The sequence below is a fragment of the Globicephala melas genome, chromosome 9 (assembly GCF_963455315.2).
Source record: "Globicephala melas chromosome 9, mGloMel1.2, whole genome shotgun sequence".
In the NCBI taxonomy this organism is placed as follows: domain Eukaryota; kingdom Metazoa; phylum Chordata; class Mammalia; order Artiodactyla; family Delphinidae; genus Globicephala; species Globicephala melas.
The window spans coordinates 93,817,628-93,837,669 of record NC_083322.1 but is presented as its reverse complement, the minus strand read 5'-3'; the positions used below and the strand labels follow the sequence as shown (position 1 = coordinate 93,837,669).

Below are 20,042 nucleotides of genomic sequence, written 5' to 3'. Positions count from 1 at the left end.
AGGTTTTCCTGCCTTGAGCCCAGAATAACACGTCAGCTGCTGAGAACACCTCGAGTCCTTTTGATTTCTCCCTCTAGTCACGTTTTATGTTCCGTTTCCCAGACGGGATGAACCAGAAATCATGCTTTTGGGGGAACAGATTTTTCACAGGAAGGAACTAAAACACCCTGAGTCGTCAGCAGCCTAGTCAGTGCTCTGAACCCCGCAGCCTCGTGCCATTTCAATTGAATCAGATGACAACTTCCCAGTCACCTGCTTGGGGCGTTCACGCCTCCTGGTGTTTTATTTATTTATTTTTTTGAAACAGAATAACAGCAAAGCTAAAGCCACAGAGCCGTGAAAAACGGGCCCCTTTTCTAGGCCTGTCTCCTTGTTCCAGGAGTAGTGAGTAAAGAGACCAATTAATAGCATGGATGGAAGCCGAAGGACAGACGGTTTGCTTGAGAAGAAAAAATGAACATTCTCGCTCCTTGATCTATGCCAACTTTGTACGGGGACAGCTGTTGCCACGGGTAAACGCCACTATAGGTTAGCCGTGCCCCAAGGTGTGTGTCACCGCGGGCCCCAGGATGGTACCGGGACGCTGGTCTCTCCCCCGCTTACACCACTGAGCCCTTATCCTTAAAGGAACTTTGGTTTTTGACCAGCTCACTAATTGTGATTGAAAACACCAGCTTTCCCAGCAAGGCACAAGCCCTGGAGTTTCGCAGCAGCAAGACAGGCCCTAATTGCTCCATTTACATAAAAGTAGAAACATACAACTTCTAAATATACATCTCTGGCACATCGCGCCTTTTGCAATTACAGTAAAATAAGGTACCACAGTTTCCCTCCCGGCTCCTCGAAGCAAGCTGCTCTACCGGGTTCTCCAGGGGCCGCTCCTCCCGGCGAGAACAGAGCCCTGCAAAAGGCTCCAGCGAGGAGTCGGGGAGCTTTGTGAAGTCGCCAGTAAATCAGGCCGCCTGCACTAGGTGAAAAGCGCGGTGGCAGCGGGCCACCGCGCTCGCGCACTGGCAGGGAGGACCCGGCTCCGCGATCGGAAAGGGGACAGAGCCGGCGGGGCAGGAGCGCTCCCCGCGCGCGTCTGTCCGCCCCGGAGCCAGCCCGCAGGTCCCGGTCCCGGTCCCTGACATTGGCCGTGCTTTCAACCCTGAGCCCTGATGGCTGGGTTCAGAGATTCCCAGCCGCCCTCACTGATCAGTGATTCTTCCCCCCTCCCTCTCTGAATTCTCTAGCTGCCAAAAGGGGGGAAAAAATCAAGAGCTGCTCTTAAAAGAAGTTGCCCTTGCTGGTGCTCGGGGTAAAAATAGAGGCGGCCGCTTGCGCACTGCTTGGCCCGGACTCCGGCCCCGCGAGCCGGGCCCGAGCAGCGGCCGCGATCCGGCGTGATCCCCGGGAGCTGCCAGCAGGTGTTGCTCAAGGTACGGTAGCAGGCCGAGCAGCGGGACAGCAGGGCCGGGGTCGGGGAGCCGCGGGGGGAGGGGGGCAGGAAGTGAAAGAGAAACCAAGCCGAGGAAGGAACGGGAGATGCGTATCAGGAGCTGGGCGAACCAGCTCCCCGCCCCTGGGCCCTGGAGTCCGGGACGGAAAAGATCATTCCGCCATCCAGAATAGTCGACAGAAGTTATTTTAACCTGCCAACTTCCCCTCCCACTCCCACCTCATTTCCACTGAGTGAGGAGGCATTTCCAGCGTGGCTCAGCTCTGAGGCTGGGGATTCAGGTGGAAAATGACATCACAGCTGGTGGGCTGACCTAGGCAGGTGGGCCCTTCGGTGGCATCCGTGGCCAACGCGATCTGAGTCACCCGAGAGAGGGTGTCGCCTCTGGTCGGGGTGCCGCAGATTCCTGTGACACAGATGTTCAGAGGGAGGCACCGGGGCATCTCCTAAATCGTATCACCTAGTATTTGCTGAGCACCGTGCTTGACCCTGCAGTGGAGTATTGTGGATCCCACTTTATAGATGAAGACACTGAGGCCCGATGTTATCTGGTTAGTAAGCAGTGGAATCAGGGTCTCATCCGGGTTGGTTTGTGCCCCCAAACTCATAAACATGGTGGTATTTCCAGGACACCAACGTTCATGTTGGGGGGAGGGGTGCGTTTAGATGCCCGGCCCGACACTGCTGTCCTGGACTGCTCATGCGAAAAGGCTGGGGAAGTTCCTTTCTTAGAGAGGGCTGGCTCCGTCCAGTTTGAAACTGATGGGCAGCTTTGGAGTTAACCAACACTGATCCAGTTTCTATCTTTCCTTCTCAGATTCCCTCTGTTCCTGTACAACCTAAAGATTTTATTTCCTAGTTCATTTCTGCATATGCAATTCTCAGAACACTCCCCCCACCCCAATACACAGCTCAGCACCCACACTTTCTCTGTGTTTAGCCAGGACAGACCCCCTGAGACAGACTTCTGGTGTCCTAAAGGAACCTGCTTAAACTACACATCAGGAGGCCAGAGCCTCTATATTTTGCTTGTGGGCACAGTGAAAAGTTTATTTTATGCATGTTAAATCCTGCATACAAAACAGCATATCTGGTCATATGGCTTTCATTAGCTCCCAATTTTGCACATTTTATTCAACTTGTCATGAGTGCCCAGCTTAGGCTTCAGCTATACTCCTTCAAACAACCCTTCCCCAGCGTTCTTGTCTGAGGAGTCCTTTCTCCTGTGTTATTTCCCTGGCTTGCTAACACCTCCTTCTCCCTCCCCCTAAACACCCTGACCAACTTAACTCCCGTTTCAAGAAACGTTCACTTCTTTTCACTAATCTCATGTTATATTTGTAACAATTTAGAAATCATAGGACTTGACGTTCTGGTAAAGAAGAATGATGTAGTTTTTTCTTTTTCTTTTTTTTTTTTTTTTTTTGCTAGTTAGACTGGGATTCTAAAGACTGGGAAGGATACACATAAAGTTCGCTAGCAGAGAATGACTATTTCCAAAGTTCTTGGTGATAAATGATTTATAAAGCAGGCATTCAATTTCAAGATGGAAAATAATAGTGTAAGTCAGCAGAGGGGAGATTATCAGCCTGTAAGTATACATATTTTCCTTTTCTTTTTCTCAATACAATATCTTATTTTTTAAAATTAAGTTATTCAAGATGGAAAATAACAGTGTAAGTCAGGGGAGGGGAGATCATCCCATAGAGGTATACATATTTTCCTATTTTTTCCCCCCTTCCTGAACTATCTTATTTTAAAAAGTAAACTCAGAATCTCTCTGAAAAGCATTGTGAATTTTTCTTCCCTGTTAGGAACAATAAAATACTTTGTAAATAGAGGCAACTTCATGAAGTAACAGATGTTTTATGTGAAGATATAAAACCAAGCCTGAATATAATGAGAAGTGTGTGCATGTTTGGTCAAAGAAAAGTTGGAACCTCAGTGAACTAGAGCTGTTGGATTCCGGGATTTTTCTAAAAGGGAGTCCAGTCAGTCAGAGGTTTTTCACTGCCTCAGTGATCACCCAGTAGTGTCACAGCAGCCAAGAAAGGCTTTCCATTAGATAATGAGTTATGAAATATGTCTCACACTGGAAAAACCAGTCATCTGCTGATGTCATGTTGCTTCTAACCAATCCCAAACAAAGCCCCAGCCCTCTTCTGGTTGACTGGTACCCGTGTGTGACTGTACAAGTAAGTAGTACAGTATAAAACTGCTCAGTGCCAATAGCATGAAGAGGAACTTGGACAGCTCTTACCACATGAGACGAGAGTCTGCTGGTGAGAGGACCGGAAAGGTAATGCTTTTTCACTCTTACTTCTGAGCTCTTTCCACGTTCATAGTCAGAATGGTGAGCAGGAATTTACAACTTACTGGCCCTTCCATGCAGATTGTGATCTGTACCTTTTTACGTATTCAAGCAAGTTAGTAGAGCTTTTAATAGTAGAGCATGCAAATAGATTATGCGTTTCTACAACCCAGTTCAGCACCTCTCTACAAGGACCTGTGCCAAAGAGAAAGCTGATTTTTAAGTGACATTCACAAACAGTCAATTCAGGGAACACACACAAACTCACATACAGAGAGAGTTCAAAGGATGAGTTGCTCTTATCTAAATGCAGCTATTGGGACTCTCAAGTTGTTGGTAGTCGTGAAACTTTGAGTTCTAGTTCAGCCTCTCTTGTAAAACTTAATTGGGCTACAAAATGCTTTGGGTATTGCATATGTGATGCCAAATAGGTAGATTATAAGTCTTCTATTTCCAGGGTATTTTATTAAGCGACGATTAACACAAATGCTCCCCCTCCTTCCCCATTCTCTTTCACCATCCCCCAATTAAAAAAAAAATTAGACTCTTTAGGGAAGGTCAACAAAATCTTAACAATAATAGCAGAGTGTAATTGATGGTAACAGAGAAAGTCTCGCAGGCAGATGCTTCAGCAAAGGTGGGCAGGGTATCCAATTCAGAAAAGCATTGTTACCTGTGCAAACTGTAATTGTAACTTAGTATCACACTGGCCTCACCCTCCTCCCCTTGCCCTCAGCTCTTATGCTTGCAAGTAATGCTGTTTATTAACTTTTCCCACCCAAAGTGCATTGCCTGACTCTAATGCTGTGAACACACTAGGTGTCAGATATAAGCTGACTGTATCTACAGAAACTGAGAGGGCTTATGTGTGGGGAAAAAAAAAAAAAACCCGAGAGGGAAGGGAAGCTTTAACAGATGGACCTCTTAAAGATACTTCTGCAAGATAAAAGCAATAAGACAGAAAATGAAAAAAAGGGGGGGCAGGGGGGAAGAGAATTTAAAAAACTCAGAGAGGCATTGTTTAAAAATTCACATTTTTCTTTTTCCGTGAACACTGAAATCCATGATGATTTCATCTGTGCTGTTCCTTTGAGAGAAAAAGAAGCCATCGAGAGGCCAGTCCGTGAACAGACTGGTCCGGGATGGGGGTAGGGGGCAGGCTGAACAAACTACCACATGACAGAGAAAATAATTTGCCAATATATTTTAGAGATTCTTTCCCCCTAGGACCAGTTATTCAAGTCACAGGAGTGCACTACTTGTATAAAATAATGTGGGAAAGGCCAACGGAATTTTGCATTTTGCCTGTGAAGTCAGGGCCAGCGGTGGTGAGCTGTCATCCGGGAGTGTGTGTGCCGGGCAGGAGGGGCGGCGGCTAAAGAGAGGGGACAGAGCTTCACATGACAAGAGCGTGTACCATGCTGCCTGCCTGCCTGTGGATCTTTCAATGCCCGGCTGCATTTTGCAGTTGGGAAAAGTAGAGTGTATTATATGACCCCAAACAAAAGTTCTATTGCGCTCCCCTCTGATAGCCTGCCGGTGTTGATGGCCCTGAACGTTGAAATATGAATGAATGGGGGAAAAGGAGGGTCTGCAGGGATTCCCTCTGGCCAGCACGATCAGGCTGCCCCCAGTGACCCCTCCTTCCGAGCCCCACCTTCCAGGCTGTGGCCGGGCAGGATGGAGGGGTGCTGGGGGCAGGCTGTTTCCGTGTGGTCCTCCCTGTCGATGGAGACAGGCCATTGATTGGGGCTTTGCTTTCCCCTGCAAAAGAGGAAGAAGGTGAAGCCAGGGGACTCTGGGCAGAGAAAGAAAGGGGAAAGAAGCAACAGCAAGAGCAGCAAATCAGGAGAATTTCTTGCAGAAGGGAAAGTAGAACTCCAGAGGAGATCGGTGATATTTGAAGAGAGGTGTGTGTGAGGGAGCAGTGAGTAGAAGGCAGGCAGCCTGTCAGAAAGGGCTGTCCCTCCCCTTCCTAAGCACAGCCTTTACTCACAGACAAACTCCCTCCCTCTCTCATTCACTCACTCACTTAGGGCCAATCACTCCCTCTCTCTCCCTCTCCCTCTCTCTCTCTCCCTCTCTCTCTCTCTTTCCCTCCTTCCCTCCCTCCCTCCCTCCCTCTCTCCCTCTCCCTCTCCCCCTTCTCTCCCTCTCTCTTCTCTCCCCCTCTCTCCTCTTTCCCAGTCTCTCTTTCCCTCCCATCCATTCTCTGTCTCTGTCTGTCTCCCCCCCCAACCCTGTCTCTCCCTCCCTCCCTCCATCCCTCCCTCCCTCCCTCCCTCCTTCTCTTTTACTGGGAGACAGTCAGAACTCTCCTCCCTGACAGCTACAAACCTACAGCACTGACTGCATTCAGAGAGGGAACCTGCAAACAAAACTTCACAGAAAACTTTTTGTTCTTGTTCCAGAGAATTGACTGAAGAGGAGAAAGAAAAAAAAAAAACCCAAAAAGGAAAAAAAAAAAAAAAAAAAAAAAACCTGTGCGTGAGTGGGGGGGAGGAAAAGCAGAGCCTTTAAAAAGGGCAATCACAACAACTTTTGCTGCCAGGATGCCCTTGCTTTGGCTACGAGGATTTTTGTTGGCGAGTTGCTGGATTATAGTGAGGAGTTCCCCCACCCCGGGATCCGAGGGGCACAGTGCAACCCCCGACTGCCCGTCCTGTGCGCTGGCCACCCTCCCAAAGGACGTACCCAACTCTCAGCCGGAGATGGTGGAGGCCGTCAAGAAGCACATTTTAAACATGCTGCACTTGAAGAAGAGACCCGATGTCACCCAGCCGGTACCCAAGGCGGCGCTTCTGAACGCGATCAGAAAGCTTCATGTGGGCAAAGTCGGGGAGAACGGGTACGTGGAGATAGAGGATGACATCGGCAGAAGGGCAGAAATGAATGAACTTATGGAGCAGACCTCGGAGATCATCACGTTCGCGGAGTCAGGTGGGTGCTGGCCCTGGGGGGATGGGGCGGGGGGGGGGGTCACGTTGCTCTGACAGTCCTGGGAGGAACTTCTTGCCCTCCAGGGGTACCCTGCCGGGCAAGGTCAGGAGTTATTGGGGGACGGCATGGGAGGGGGAGAGGACCGCGCAGAGCCGGGCTCCTGGGCTGAGCCCCGGCAGGAGGTGGCTAGGTCACACTTGCGTATCTCAGCCCGTCGCCCGGGAGGAAGCTCTCGGCCGGATCTGCAGCAGGAAGCCGCTCTGAGAGAGGCTCCCTCGGCCTGCCGGGGAAACCAGATCAGAGCAGCCCGGAGGAAAGCCGGGGCATTTTCGGGTGCTGGCCGCGGGGAGGGGGTGTCGGGGGAGCCTGGAGGCTTCCGGACCCCATCCCAAGTTTTTACTGGGGGGAGGGGAGGGGCGGCGAGCGCGGGATCGGGGCGGCATGGCACAGATGAAGTCATTGTCTTAAAAACAACCCCTTTTCTTTAAAAAAAAATCCAATCAGGGGCCACATCCGAGAAGCAGGGCATATTAGTGACAGTCATTTTGACCTTTAGAAATTCTGCCTGTAAGAGCACAGCATCACATTCTAGGCAGCGAAAAGCAACTTTGGGGGCTGGGGGGGTTAGGGAACAGATGACATTGAACCAGCAGTCCCTTTCGGAGCACTGACTTTTGCTCTCTGAACCAAAAGAAAAAAGAAAAAAAGAGTTTTGTTCTCTGTAAAGTTACTAAGAGCTCTCGGCCAAGGAATGCAACCTTGACAAAGTGCTCTCAGATACTACGCTGAGCGCTCCCTCAATCCTTAAGAGGAAGAACTTTAATACATAGATTCTCATCGTTGGCTCAGGACCGAGCTAACCTGTTGCTGAAGAAAAAAATTACCTGTCAAAAGGGCGGGCTGGAGACCCTGGGGACCAGGTTATTTTTACAGTTAGGTGACCCAGATCCTTTTGCCAGCCTACCAGCCCCTGCATGCAGCCCAGTCACACAGATGTGTTAATTTCATGTTACTTTCATGGTAATGCCAGGCTAAAGAACTGTCTCCCTTGCCAAATCCATTTGAAAGGAATGCCATTGTTTTGTTTGGTGGAGCATATGGCCAGTAAAGTATGTGCCGGGACTCCCAGCATTGCTGTTTAAAAGTTTGCCGCAGTAGTATAAACAATTAAGGCAACACTCAGAATTTCCAGTCCTGAAAACCTGTTGACTCAGATGTTATATTTCCAAGAAAACCATCAGAGACCTGGGCATCCTTCTGGGGGAGATAGCTTGCAGGCTTGCTGGCTTCCCGTAGGAAAAGCCCTGGTGTCCTGCAGGCAGTTTAGCTGTCTCACCAGAAGCTTCTTTCTTTTCAAGAACGTCTGACTTCCTTCGCTTAAAGCTTTTTTTTTTTTTTTTTGGATGCAGCTGCAAAGGACATGATACTTTTGACTTTATCTTGTGAAGCTTATTGAGTGAAAAAAGGCAGGTTGGAGTTTTTGAGTTGCCACCCAGTTTTTCTCAACCATTCCTGGGGTCCTGAGCTGGGAATGGGGATTCCAGTGGTCTAGGGACTGCTTCTTCTGCCACAGAGGGACCCTATATATGTTTCTATATATCAGTTGCCACACAGAATGGCCTTAATTGCAGCTCTTCCTCAATTGGCTTTTCCCACATCATATGACTAGGTAGACCTCTGCCTTTGGCCACTTTTAACTCTACGCCTGATGCTAGCAATATGCCCACTTTCTGGCTTCTCTGACTTGTGTAGCAAATCACTCTCTTGGCATTGAGAGATTTTGCAGTAAAAGAATTTGACTTTTTACCTTCTTTCTTACTTATGGCCCTCGTCTCAGTGCCAATCTTTTTCTCAGTTATATGAAATCTCGTCATTTTTAAAAAGATCTTTTCCGGTAGGTGTTCAGTTTGAAAGAAATTGAGCTACTTTTTGAAAAGGTGGATCCATTTGACTCACATGTTGACTAAAGCTTAAGGTCTGTAATGCAAAAGTCCTCCTGGTTGAGTTTACGAGTTGACTTTGGGCGAGCCGCTGGATTCTTAGAAAAGGTTTATGACGCGCTTGCTTGTTCTCGTTTGAGAAGTTTCACGCCTCAACTTTAAGTCGATTTTGTATGATTTCACAAAAACGACTGCTCTGTGGACAATCTACTCTCCAAATAGAGTAAGTACCATGTGAGTATTTTGCTGTTCTTTTGCTGACCCAGGAAAGAGATTTACCTTCAGGTTGATTGTAGTGAATATACGAAAATGTCGTGTTACTTTTGGAACAATTCAACCTTAGCAATGCTCAAACGACGTCAAACGTCAAGGTCCTGGGGGAGGGGGTAGCAAAGGGCATTCATTTTTCTTTTCTTTAGAAACTGTTCTGTACGGCATAGAATCCAGTCAGTAAGTTATCTGTCACCTGCATGCATGTCACAGATGTTCACCCCTAGATGCAACCTTCAGGCTCAAGTTTCCTCATTTGGGGATTCCTGTTTAATTGTGGCCTCTGCCCATCAGGATGGTTGAATAAGGCCAAGACATGGCCACCGCAGTTGAGGAACTCCAAAAACTCGAGGGCCAGGGACTTGTTGAACTGAGTCTGTCCCCTTGTGCTTAGGTGGAAAGCACCCCATCTTGGTAAAGCTGATGTGAGTTGTTATTGACTAAGCAGCGAAGCCTTGCCCTCAGGCTCTCTGACGTGTATTCCCACAAACAAAAATGATTTTCAAGTCTGTCACCCCAGACTGCTCACTGAGGTGACTGTATTCTTTGCAAGGTTGGCAACAGAATAATCCTCTGTTGTTTACTTTAACGCCTTAAAGGAAAGGAGGAAGAGATGGGTAGGGCCAAGCCAACTCTCACCATAATTGTCATCGAAGTCAAAACCACTGGTCTTCTTGACCGCTCTATCCTAATTTCTCTCTTTTTTTTTTCATTTGTGACAATCGCTGGTCAAAAGCACCCTTGAGCCCTCCACCCTTGTATCCTTGAGTCCTCCTATGAGGCCAAATTTATACTCTGATTCTGGTAATGAAGTTAGCAATTGATAGCACTTGTTGAAGAATGGATAGGCGAAGAAAGACCAATCAAGCACCACGAAATAGAAAATGCTTACATAGCCCAGCCATGTGGGTTTGAAAGCAACACATAAACCTCCTCCCTTGGAAGATACTAGGTACAGAAGCTTTGAGTTAGAAATGTACACAAATGTTCCCCAACAGGGGTCGAAGGCAGCTTGCTGGGAGGACTATTTTCCTCCACCCCAAGAAAGCCGTCTCAAGGTGGAGTTGACTCCCATCACCCCACGCCAGTCTTCTGAACTTGCCTGGGAGTTCGCCCTCACTGGAGGGTGTCTTTAGGGGTTACACGCTTTCTTCGCGGAATAATGGGAAATGATCGGCCACAAGAGGGCGCATTCCAAAGACTTTTGCTCCTTAACCAGTTAATCTTTTAGGGAAACACAATTTCACCTACTGGAAGCCCTAGCCTGAATCGCCCTAATCTTGGTGATTATCAGCTACCCCCTCCTGCTTATCATTCTGCAGGAAAAGTTAGGATTTTATGGGTTGGGAGGGACATGACTACTACCTGTAACATTTTAAATGAGACAGAAGGAAAGGAAATGGGAATTCTAGTGATACAAGTGAACATTCCGGAGCTCTATGGAAGACAGAGGAATGATAAATTTCAGAAGCAAACAAAGCAGAGCGGGGAGAAATGTGACCATGAATCATCAGCAATACTGCTTTGCTCACACATCTCTCCCTAATACGGCCGCCTGGGCTTTTACAAAAAAACCTCTTCCATCTCCCCTGATGTGGTTGCCTAGTTGTCCTGTCTTATCAACGGCTTTCAACAGCGACAAATGACAAGTGACTTCGAACAGGGAGGAGAAAGTCTATTTATTTAACACCTTGTGGGAACAGAGCTTATGACTTTGGAGTATGTGTTTGTTTCCGAACCGGGAGTGTTAGAGAGAAATGGTTGGGAAAAGATGGGAAAAGAGATGTGTTAGTGGTTTGGGCCGGTGGAGGAGGTGCCTTGGAGTCGGGGTGGGGGTAGAGCGTCAGGGTAGAAATGCAGTTTTCATATTTGGTGAGCCAGGAATCGTACCTTCCCAGGACTTTTCCTGAAAACACGTATTCGTCTTGCCCCCTCTTCTGCTAAAATATACTCAGGCACGATCTCTTAGCTGTAGTTCAGAATGCTTCCTACCCAACTGATTCCTAGCTCCAAAATCCATAGTGTAAGAGTTCTCAGGAACTTTGAAAGAAGTCTCTGAAAGGCTGTGGGTTGAACCTTCAGCATTTTTTCTACTTCTTTTAGGAAACTAAAATCCCTTTCTCTCTAAATATTTAAACTTTTGCATCGCCCTTTAAATGAAAGATGCAGGAATGTGGCTGAGCACTTACAATTCAATAGCACATCCTAAGAAAAGATATGCAGGCTAAAAAAAATCAAAAGCTAATCTATAACCAAACTTGTAGTTCTGCTACAGGCAAGACCCTCTCCTATAGGTTAAAGGAGGCATAACCTTTAAGGCCTCACTGGTTGCTTTTTGCAGAAACCCCTGGAAACAGTCCAAATGCAAAATTAGTGCTTCAGGGAACACACATGCTAGCTCTGTATTCTCCCACCAATGACTATACCACGTCTAGGCACAGGGAAACCTTGGTGAAGGATGGAAAATTAAAGTCATAGCCGCGTTTTACGCCGAGGCTTCCCTCCACCCGCCATGGTGACTTTAACTTCTCCATAAACAACAAGGTTCTTTACATTAACATTAGGGATTGAATCATTACCCACATGGAGAAGGGCAGCATACTTTGAGCAGGACCCCGGTGAGGAAAAAACCATATCAAAAATGAAACACTGCTTGTTACTATTGCTTGTTTCACTGGAGTTGTTCAGGCGCCCGTGAACCTGAGATGCTGGAGGGGGGCTGTGGGAAGGATGTGCAGCATTTTGTATCCTGATGTGGGTGGAGGGGAACAGCCAGGAGCTTGGCCGCTTAACCCTTGGCATGCCGGTTCAGTGAGTGAGTTCTTAAAAACACTTGAAAAATTCTGAAAGCACAAAAGCAAAGGAAAACGTGCTTTCAGGTGTTTTCCCTTCCAGCCTTCCAAAGTCTTTCCTCCCGTCCGGCAACATTTCTGAGGTGTTCCCTATGAGGTGCAGTAGTCATCCCTCCTACCCATTTTTAGACCCTTTTTTTCTCTCCCTTGGGTATGTGTCCACCGAGCTCAAGAGAGGTTTAAGTGATGAAATATTATCACCCACATGCGTTTGCGTGGGACTTTCTTAGTGAATTACTCAGGCGGAGCAGGCTGTGATACAAGCCTTGCTCACAAGCTCGGGAGAGAAAAAATAGCACAGAGGATGAAAAGAATATTATCAGAGAGCAGGTAATGAAAGGTTAGCAAAGCCTCCAGCGATACCTAGATAGGTAGGTAACAGTGTAGGAACCCAGTGCACACCTGTATACACTGATGCTGTACCACAAAGCACTATGGGAAGACTTCCATTCTGAGATTTTATAGCAGGAGATATTTAAGTCCAACCTGAAACTGACTAGCAATTGATCCTAAACACCTCAGCCTTAGGCAACCTCCTTCCATTTTTCGAGTTGCTGTGCGTAGAGATTTGAGGCTTGGAGCAGCCTGAAAACATCACTGCAGTATAGCCATCTGTCTCAGGTAAAACACAGATAAAGCAAATATAATCAAGTGACTACTTATATTTTTCATGCCTAAGAAATTTGAGGGTTGTAATATCCTTCGGAGACCTACAGCCCTGGTATATATGAATTCCATCCAGCGTCTAGCTGTCTCATTCTCCCAACCCCCTTCTGCAATGAAAGCTAGATGTAAAAGAAAAAAAATATGCACTGCTTAATAAGTCAGAATACAATAGAACTTTGAAAATGTACCTGCATGTAAGGTAGACATTAGGAAGCCTTGAATCTCTCTCTTCCCCCTGTTCTCCTGAGCATTATGGCAACAGCATTTTCGTGAAATTGGATCTCAGTTTTATTTTTTTCCCTGATAAAACCTCATGCAATATACAAATAGCAGTTCCAGAAATGGACACCAGGAGAAGGAGGCGACAGGCATGTCAATTAGTAGGGGGAAAATCCAAATGTCAGAAATATGGGGGAGAGATCCGCACGCAGGCAGTGGAGGCAAATACAGGGAACCGAGTCTCTCTGCTCAGATCATTAAACCGATGCATATTTCAGCACGGTGCCTCTTCCCAGTACGCAGGCGATGCCATGCAGTTAATTACCAGCCAGGACCAGGATGAAAGTCATTTTATGACGACTCTCTGATCCCAATATAACAGCACCTGACAGATTGAGCCCCCTCTAATGAGTACTCTCTTTGTACAATCCTCTCTCAGGAACACTAAATCATTTGCTTCCAAGTAAGGCTGCCTGCGAAGAAGGGGCGGAGGCATATCTTGCATTAGAAACCAGCTCTTGTGAAATGAGGGGCCGCCCTGTAGGCTGTTCCTGGAAGCAAGGGGCCTCGGCCTCGCTGACCCTCCAAAGGCAATTTGCACGCGCTGTCGCTTGTACAGGTCGGCCACTGAGCATCTCACCACCTCCTCCCAGCATGTGTAGACTTCTCTGGATTTTATTCCAGGAAAGTCCAGTGTGGGTGGGTCCACCCTGCCGCCTGGACCCTCTCTTTACCCGGGGACCATCTCCCTTCACCCTCAGCGCCCCGCTGGCAAACATGGGTTACAGCAGAGCAGAGCCTGTGGGAATGAGTTACGTCAAACCCAGAGGGCTCTCCCAGCCTGGGGACGGACAGACTCTCCCGTTTCACACTCTTTCCTAAAAAAACAAAACAGAACCTTGTGGCCTCTGGCTTCTCTAATTTTGCAGCTACTACCTCTTTGTCTTTAGAGTGGCACCCTGTGCGGTTTAGGGTTTCAGAAGCCGGCCGGGGGCGGAAGCAGAAGGGAGAACAGCGGGGAGCTTGTTAACACCCTCCGTGGAGCAGGGCGGATGTGCAGGAGCTGGAGGGGACCACACTCTCCTCCGGGCCGGTTCGCAGAGCCTAGGGCAGCTTCCGGCATCTTTTTCCTCCGGTCTCCGCAGGACCCTACCACGTTAAGTCTACAGCCGACCCTCTTTTTAGATTGAAATGATGAAGCTCGGTCTCCTGGACTCTCCTCTTTTGCTCTCTTAGAAGACAAACAATAACGACCATCCCCCTCCCCCCAACCCCCCACCACCCCGCCGTTTTTAAGCAAAGGGGAGTACTGGATTCCCATTTTGGAAAAAAAAGTCATCATGCTTCCTAAAAAAAGACAGTTTCCTTCTCTGACTGCTCCCCGCTCTGGTGATCTAATCATAAACCTAACTTCATGATTCATTTCAACTCCCGCCAGAGATGCGAGGTCTGTCCCTCACCACCACCGCCATCAGGGCCAGTGTTCCTCCCAAGTTTATACAGAGATGCAGGAGGAGCACCTTTCCTAGGCAGACCTTCTCGGCCCCGGCCTCCGTGAATTTACCACTAGGACAATCACACTGTGCAGACTGTGTTAAATTAAGAACAGAATCTACAGCTCGCCATGCAGAGAAGAGCCTGCTTTCTGCCGCAGAGAACTTGAAACCGGGCCTGAGATTTATAGTACTGTAAACATCTCAGGGCTGCGAGTGATAAGTATGCCTGGATTTCCGTTAGCTATAGAAATCCAGGCAGGGAGCCCCCCACCCCACCCCACTCCCCAGGGAGCTGTGAGTTCTATGATGAACTTTCAGATGGTTGTCAGATTTGGGCTCGGAAGAGTGGGAAGCAGGTACATGCCGGCAGTGGTCTGGGGGATGTCGGGGGTAGGAGATGGATCCCTTCATCTAACTCAATGCTAAGGGCGCCTCCATGTGTTAATGAGGAAGCAAGTAATTGCCTACTTTCTGCTAAATTCTGGGCCATGACAGTGAATGACACAGACAGGACCTCAGACCTGGGGCGTCCTAAGCTAGACGGGCAGGAGGGTGTGGGTGGAGATGGCAGAGGTGGCTTAGGAAGAGGGTCATCCCGTCTGAAAACTGAAACCTTATTAAGGGCAGCCACTGAGGATGGTGTTTTGGGGGCAGGAGTCTTCTCGGCAGAAAGAACAGCAAGTGTCACTGCCTGGAGGTGTGAGATTGTATGAGATGCTCATGCTGCGTGGCTGTACCATGAGGTTGGGGCAGTGGGAGACAGTGAACTGGAAGGCGGGAGTAGCTCGGGCAGAGCCCAGAGTGCTGTGCAGTTCTGTTTTATACTGAGGGCAAAAAGAACTCAGTAAAGGATTGGAGGGAACAAGTGATGCAAACAGATACGCCTGTGGGAAAGATCCCTTTACCTGCTTAATGGAGAAATGATGGGAGAGGGGCCCTGACTCCATGCCGGCCTGGCTGCTTGCACATAAAAGAAGAGGCTGGGTTGTGGCCAAGGAGGAAGAGTAGGCTAGCTCTGTGGGTACACGCCATGCAGACTTACACAGCGGGGGGTGTGTGCATATTTGCGTTGGGGAAAATAGTATTTCCACAGCTTGCTAGAGTTTATAGTGTGTCTTCATCTATGTTATCCCATTGGGTCCTTCCAAACCTATGGGATAATGGGTCAAACGTCACTATGTCATTCCCGTTTTATAAAAGATGAAACAGAGGTTAAGTTAGTTAGTTAACAGACCCAGTGTCCCAGACACACTCAGATCCAGACTCTTTTCTTTCTAGAGCAAGTGTTGACAGACTTTCTCTGGAGAGGGCCAGAGAGTAAATCACTTAAGCTTCGTGGGCCAGACGGACGCTGTCTGTCACGGCTCCTCAAATCCAAGTTCTAGTGCAAAAGCAGCTGTAGACAACCTATAAAGAAATGAGCCTAGCTGTGGGCCAGTAAAACTTTATGGGCACTGAAATTTAAATTTCATATAATTTTCACATGTCACAGCATCCTAGTTTTCTTCAACCATTTAAAAATGTCAAAACCCTCCTTAAGATCTGTGGGCCTTCATTTCAGGAGCCCGGTTGGAGAGGGTTTGTAACAGAGGCCCCCATGCTTGCCTGAAATTAGGGAGTGGCCGTGAACCCCAGAACTAACAGTATCCCTGCTCTCTCTTGGGCTGTTTCGTCCTCAGGCACAGCCAGGAAGACGCTGCACTTTGAGATTTCCAAAGAAGGCAGTGACCTGTCCGTGGTGGAGCGTGCAGAAATCTGGCTCTTCCTGAAAGTCCCCAAGGCCAACAGGACCCGGACCAAAGTCACCATCCATCTTTTTCAGCAGCAGAAGCACCCGCAGGGCGGCTGGGACGCAGGGGAGGAGGCCGAGGAAGTGGGCTTAATGGGGGAGAGGAATGAAGTGCTGATATCAGAGAAGGTGGTGGATGCTCGAAAGAGCACCTGGCACATCTTCCCCGTCTCCAGCTGCATCCAGCGGTTGCTGGACCAGGGCAAGAGCTCCCTGGACATTCGGATTGCCTGTGATCAATGCCACGAGACCGGCGCCAGCCTGGTGCTGCTGGGCAAGAAGAAGAAGAGAGAAGAGGAGGGGGAAGGGAAGAAAAGGGACGGAGAAGGAGGGGCGGGAGGGGACGAGGAGAAGGAACAGTCGCACAGACCTTTCCTCATGCTGCAGGCCCGCCAGTCTGAAGACCACCCTCACCGGCGCCGGCGGCGGGGCTTGGAGTGTGACGGCAAGGTCAACATCTGCTGTAAGAAACAGTTCTTTGTTAGTTTCAAGGACATTGGCTGGAATGACTGGATCATCGCTCCCTCTGGCTATCACGCCAACTACTGCGAGGGTGAGTGCCCCAGCCACATAGCAGGAACGTCGGGCTCATCCCTGTCCTTTCACTCGACGGTCATCAACCACTACCGCATGCGGGGTCACAGCCCCTTTGCCAACCTCAAGTCGTGCTGTGTGCCCACCAAGCTGAGACCCATGTCCATGTTGTACTATGATGATGGGCAGAACATCATCAAAAAGGACATCCAGAACATGATTGTGGAGGAGTGTGGGTGCTCATAGAGCACTCAGCCCAGGGGGGAATGGGAGCAAGACGGTCCAGAGAAGACAGTGGTGACATGAAGACATGTTTAAGGTTTCCGACTGAAACAACCAGAAGAATAGAAATTTTTTAAAAAATAAACTAAAAACAAAACCTGAAGCAGATGAAGGAAGATGTGGGGAAATTCCTTAGCCAGGGCTCAGAGATGAAACAGTGAAGGAGGTGGGAATTTGGGGGGAGAGGGAAAATGGGGTGCCCTTCACTTCTCCCTCCAGCATTCAAGGGGTGACAGCAGTTGCTCAAATGGGAATATTGTCCTCTCCTTTTCGGTTCCCTTTCGGTATGAGCCTCGAAGTCAACTTGTCCGGTCTGCAGTAATGTGGGCTGACACAACCCAAGTAGCATCTAGAAAGCCATGAGTTTGAAAGGGCCAGTTATAGGCACTTTCCCACCCAGTAACCCAGGTCGTAAGGTATGTCTGTGTGACCCTCTCTCTGTGTATATCAGCCCATGCACACACACAAAGACACAAACGCACACAGCCCACCACACACACGGACAAACACACAGACACATACAGCACACACACATGCTGCACAAAGACATGCACACAGCCCACCACACACACGGACAAACACACAGACACATACATCACACAGCACACACACACACGCTGCACAAAGACATGCACACACCCCCCACACACGGACACAGACACATACACCATACAGACACCACACACACAGAGGCATTTCCACACCACACGCACACACACACATTCTGGTAAAAGAACACTAGTGTGCAGGTGGTCACACCTTTTTCTGCACCACTTCCACAACAAAACAAAAACCAACATGAGAAAAACATTGAGAACAAGAATGGGAAGCATGAAAGATCAAGGAGAAAAGAAAACCAAGTTACATTTCGTTAAGGTGCTTATGATCTTAGAACTATGCAACCTAATAGGTTTGAAACTGTTTACCTGAGAGAGAACAAAAAAGAGAGACTTTTTTGTATTGGAAGTAACCTGATTAATTTTTATTTTCTTCAAGGAGAGATACTTGAAAGGAATATGTTTGTCCATCTGTTGGATCCAAACATTTCTATATTTTGTAAATGTTGTGTTTTTTTTTTAATCGTTTACTATTTGCACTACAATGGTGTTCGACCTGTCTAATCCTTATTTAACAAGTATTTTCTTTGGGTGGGGCGGGGCGGGTTCTGAGCTGCACTTAATGTGAGCTATAAAAGAACTGCTACAGCACACAAAATAGCTATTTTTATTATTATAATTCTAATTATTATTATTATTTTGTACCTTAAAAAATAGACACATACACCAAAGACATTTGTGTGAGCCTTTAAACAGTCTGTCTGTGGTTGGTATCATTCACCGTCGATGAGTCAGGGGTTGGGATCCAAGGTTGAGTAAGGTGGATTGTGTTCAGGCTTGAAAGACCTGAGAAGTTTGGTTTTTTGACTCCTTTTACATCCATGAAACAGGACATTTCATACTGGATGTACAGTAGTTGTACACTGTTGGCTATCAAGTTCAATCAGATTCATGGGACGCTCCATGCTTGTATGTGTATATATACAGTGCTCGGGCACATGCATGTCTGTGTGTATGTATACATGTGGCGCATCGTGTCCATACACATTTTAAGCACTTCAGGCTGTCATTTTTTAATGTTCTTAAAGCAATGAATGTTTGTGTGCAAAACACAGTATTTTTAAGAAGGATAGGCTATCGTTTTTGCTTTTACTCTGAACTAGGTGGGCACATTTCAGAAATTTGGATGGGAAAAAGCCTCGGAATTCCAGCGAATATTCAACAAGACCCTCTTTCAATGTACAGGGATCCAGTTCCCTCCTCTCTCTTGTCCTTCACCCCCATTCTACAAGTTATTTACTCCCTGCTGGGAAAACAAAACAGGAAACTCATGTTCAATCTAGGCTGATTATTTTTGGATAACATATGTATTATCTGTTGGAATCAATCTTAAATCAGAAGCTTTTCAGACAGAAATTAACCTTTAGGCCAGGATAAAAGGGGTGGCTGTGTTTGGGTTTTTAAAAAAATTTTTTTTATGATTAAGGCCTGGTTGTGAGAAATACTACCTGCACAGCTGGGCTCAATAATCATGTTGTCACTAGTAAAACGATAAATAATTTGGGGGAAGGTGTTTAAGACAGTAGGAGTAAGGAAAAGAATGGAGAGCAGGGATGGGGGGGGGCAGTAGTAAAAATTGTGAAGATTTTAATTTACAGCCCAAACTCTTGATGTATAGATGGGTATGCGTTGATTCGGATGCAAGAAGGAAAAAACCCAAAAAACAAAAACCACTGTGTTTTATAAATATCAAAGTACATGCTTAAAGCTAAATTGTTACTAATTTATTCTACAGTATTTAGCTTGCCTAGATCAGAAGTTATTCATTTATGTGCTTTTTAAAATACAGAACCTTATTTGTACTGACTTGTTTGAAGTTTGCAAAAATTGGAAAAACAAAGTCTAATTCAGAAAATTACATTATTAGCATTTTGCAAAATATTGAAGCTTTCAGCCCTATGTCAGTTCATAGATTTTTAAAAAATATTAATAGTAGGAAAATAAAATAGCAGTGAGAAACCAAATATTACTCAAGGTGGTTTAGCTCTTCTTGAGAAATAGACCAGATCAGTCTATCACACTAGGCTGCATGGAGGCAGATTTAATGTCGTTACCTGGCTGTATTTACTAAAGTCTAGAGGTTGGAGGGCTTTTTGAACTGCCTCTTTTTTTGGCACTGGAACTAATGGAAACCTGTAAATAGCCTGGGAAACCCAGTCGTAGTTCACTGTGTGATAACAGAGCTGGCCCAGGCAATGGCCAAAGCAAAAAGAGGTTAAAAAAACAACTGATCCCCCTTTGTGGCTTCCATTCATCTCAAATACGTATGCCATCTACTAAAGCCTTTAAGTCCTGGACGTATTGAATGTACGATGGGGTTTGATGAGTGGCCACAGTAATTAGAAGCAGAGCTAAATGATATTCCATACGACAATATTTTAATGGGAAGATTTCATTTACATTAAATTACACATCTTTGAACTTTAACCAAAACATTTTATTGAGTGTATACGGCCTTGAAATAAAATGATAAATTGCTACTATCTTTAATAATCTTGGAAGTTATGCAGCTCTGCGAACAGCCACACTTTTCATGGAATAGCATGAGGTCAAAAGAAAAAGCTTTTAAATTCTACCAGATTGGGTCTTCCTTGTCTGTTTTCCTAAAACAAGTGTGGCTTCCTCTGATATTTGCATCTCTCTACTGTTTCTGTAGGGCCATCTCTAGGCTTTTAAAAATCTACC

General features: G+C 47.0%; 1 protein-coding gene and 1 long non-coding RNA gene across 2 annotated transcripts in view; one reads left to right on the top strand and one right to left on the bottom strand.

Moving 5' to 3' along the window:
- LOC132597801 (uncharacterized) overlaps positions 1-12,745 on the bottom strand; it is a 110,956-nt gene extending 98,211 nt beyond the window's left edge. Inside the window, exon 1 of the long non-coding RNA XR_009565143.1 lies at positions 12,609-12,745. This is a non-coding gene — a long non-coding RNA (uncharacterized lncRNA). The remainder of the gene's footprint in view (positions 1-12,608) is intronic.
- INHBA (inhibin subunit beta A) lies at positions 6,242-17,862 on the top strand. Its single transcript, XM_030871184.2, has 2 exons — positions 6,242-6,692; positions 15,815-17,862. Exons 1-2 carry the CDS (start codon positions 6,305-6,307, stop codon positions 16,702-16,704), a joined length of 1,278 nt encoding a protein of 425 aa, XP_030727044.1. The 5' UTR covers positions 6,242-6,304; the 3' UTR covers positions 16,705-17,862.
- Positions 17,863-20,042: the final 2,180 nt, after the last annotated feature.

Coding starts and splice junctions, on each gene's coding strand:
- INHBA (XM_030871184.2), top strand. CDS start 6,305: ATGCCCTTGCTTTGGCTACGAGGATTTTTGTTGGCGAGTTGCTGGATT. Junction 6,693..15,814: donor CATCACGTTCGCGGAGTCAG/GTGGGTGCTGGC, acceptor TTTCGTCCTCAG/GCACAGCCAGGAAGACGCTG.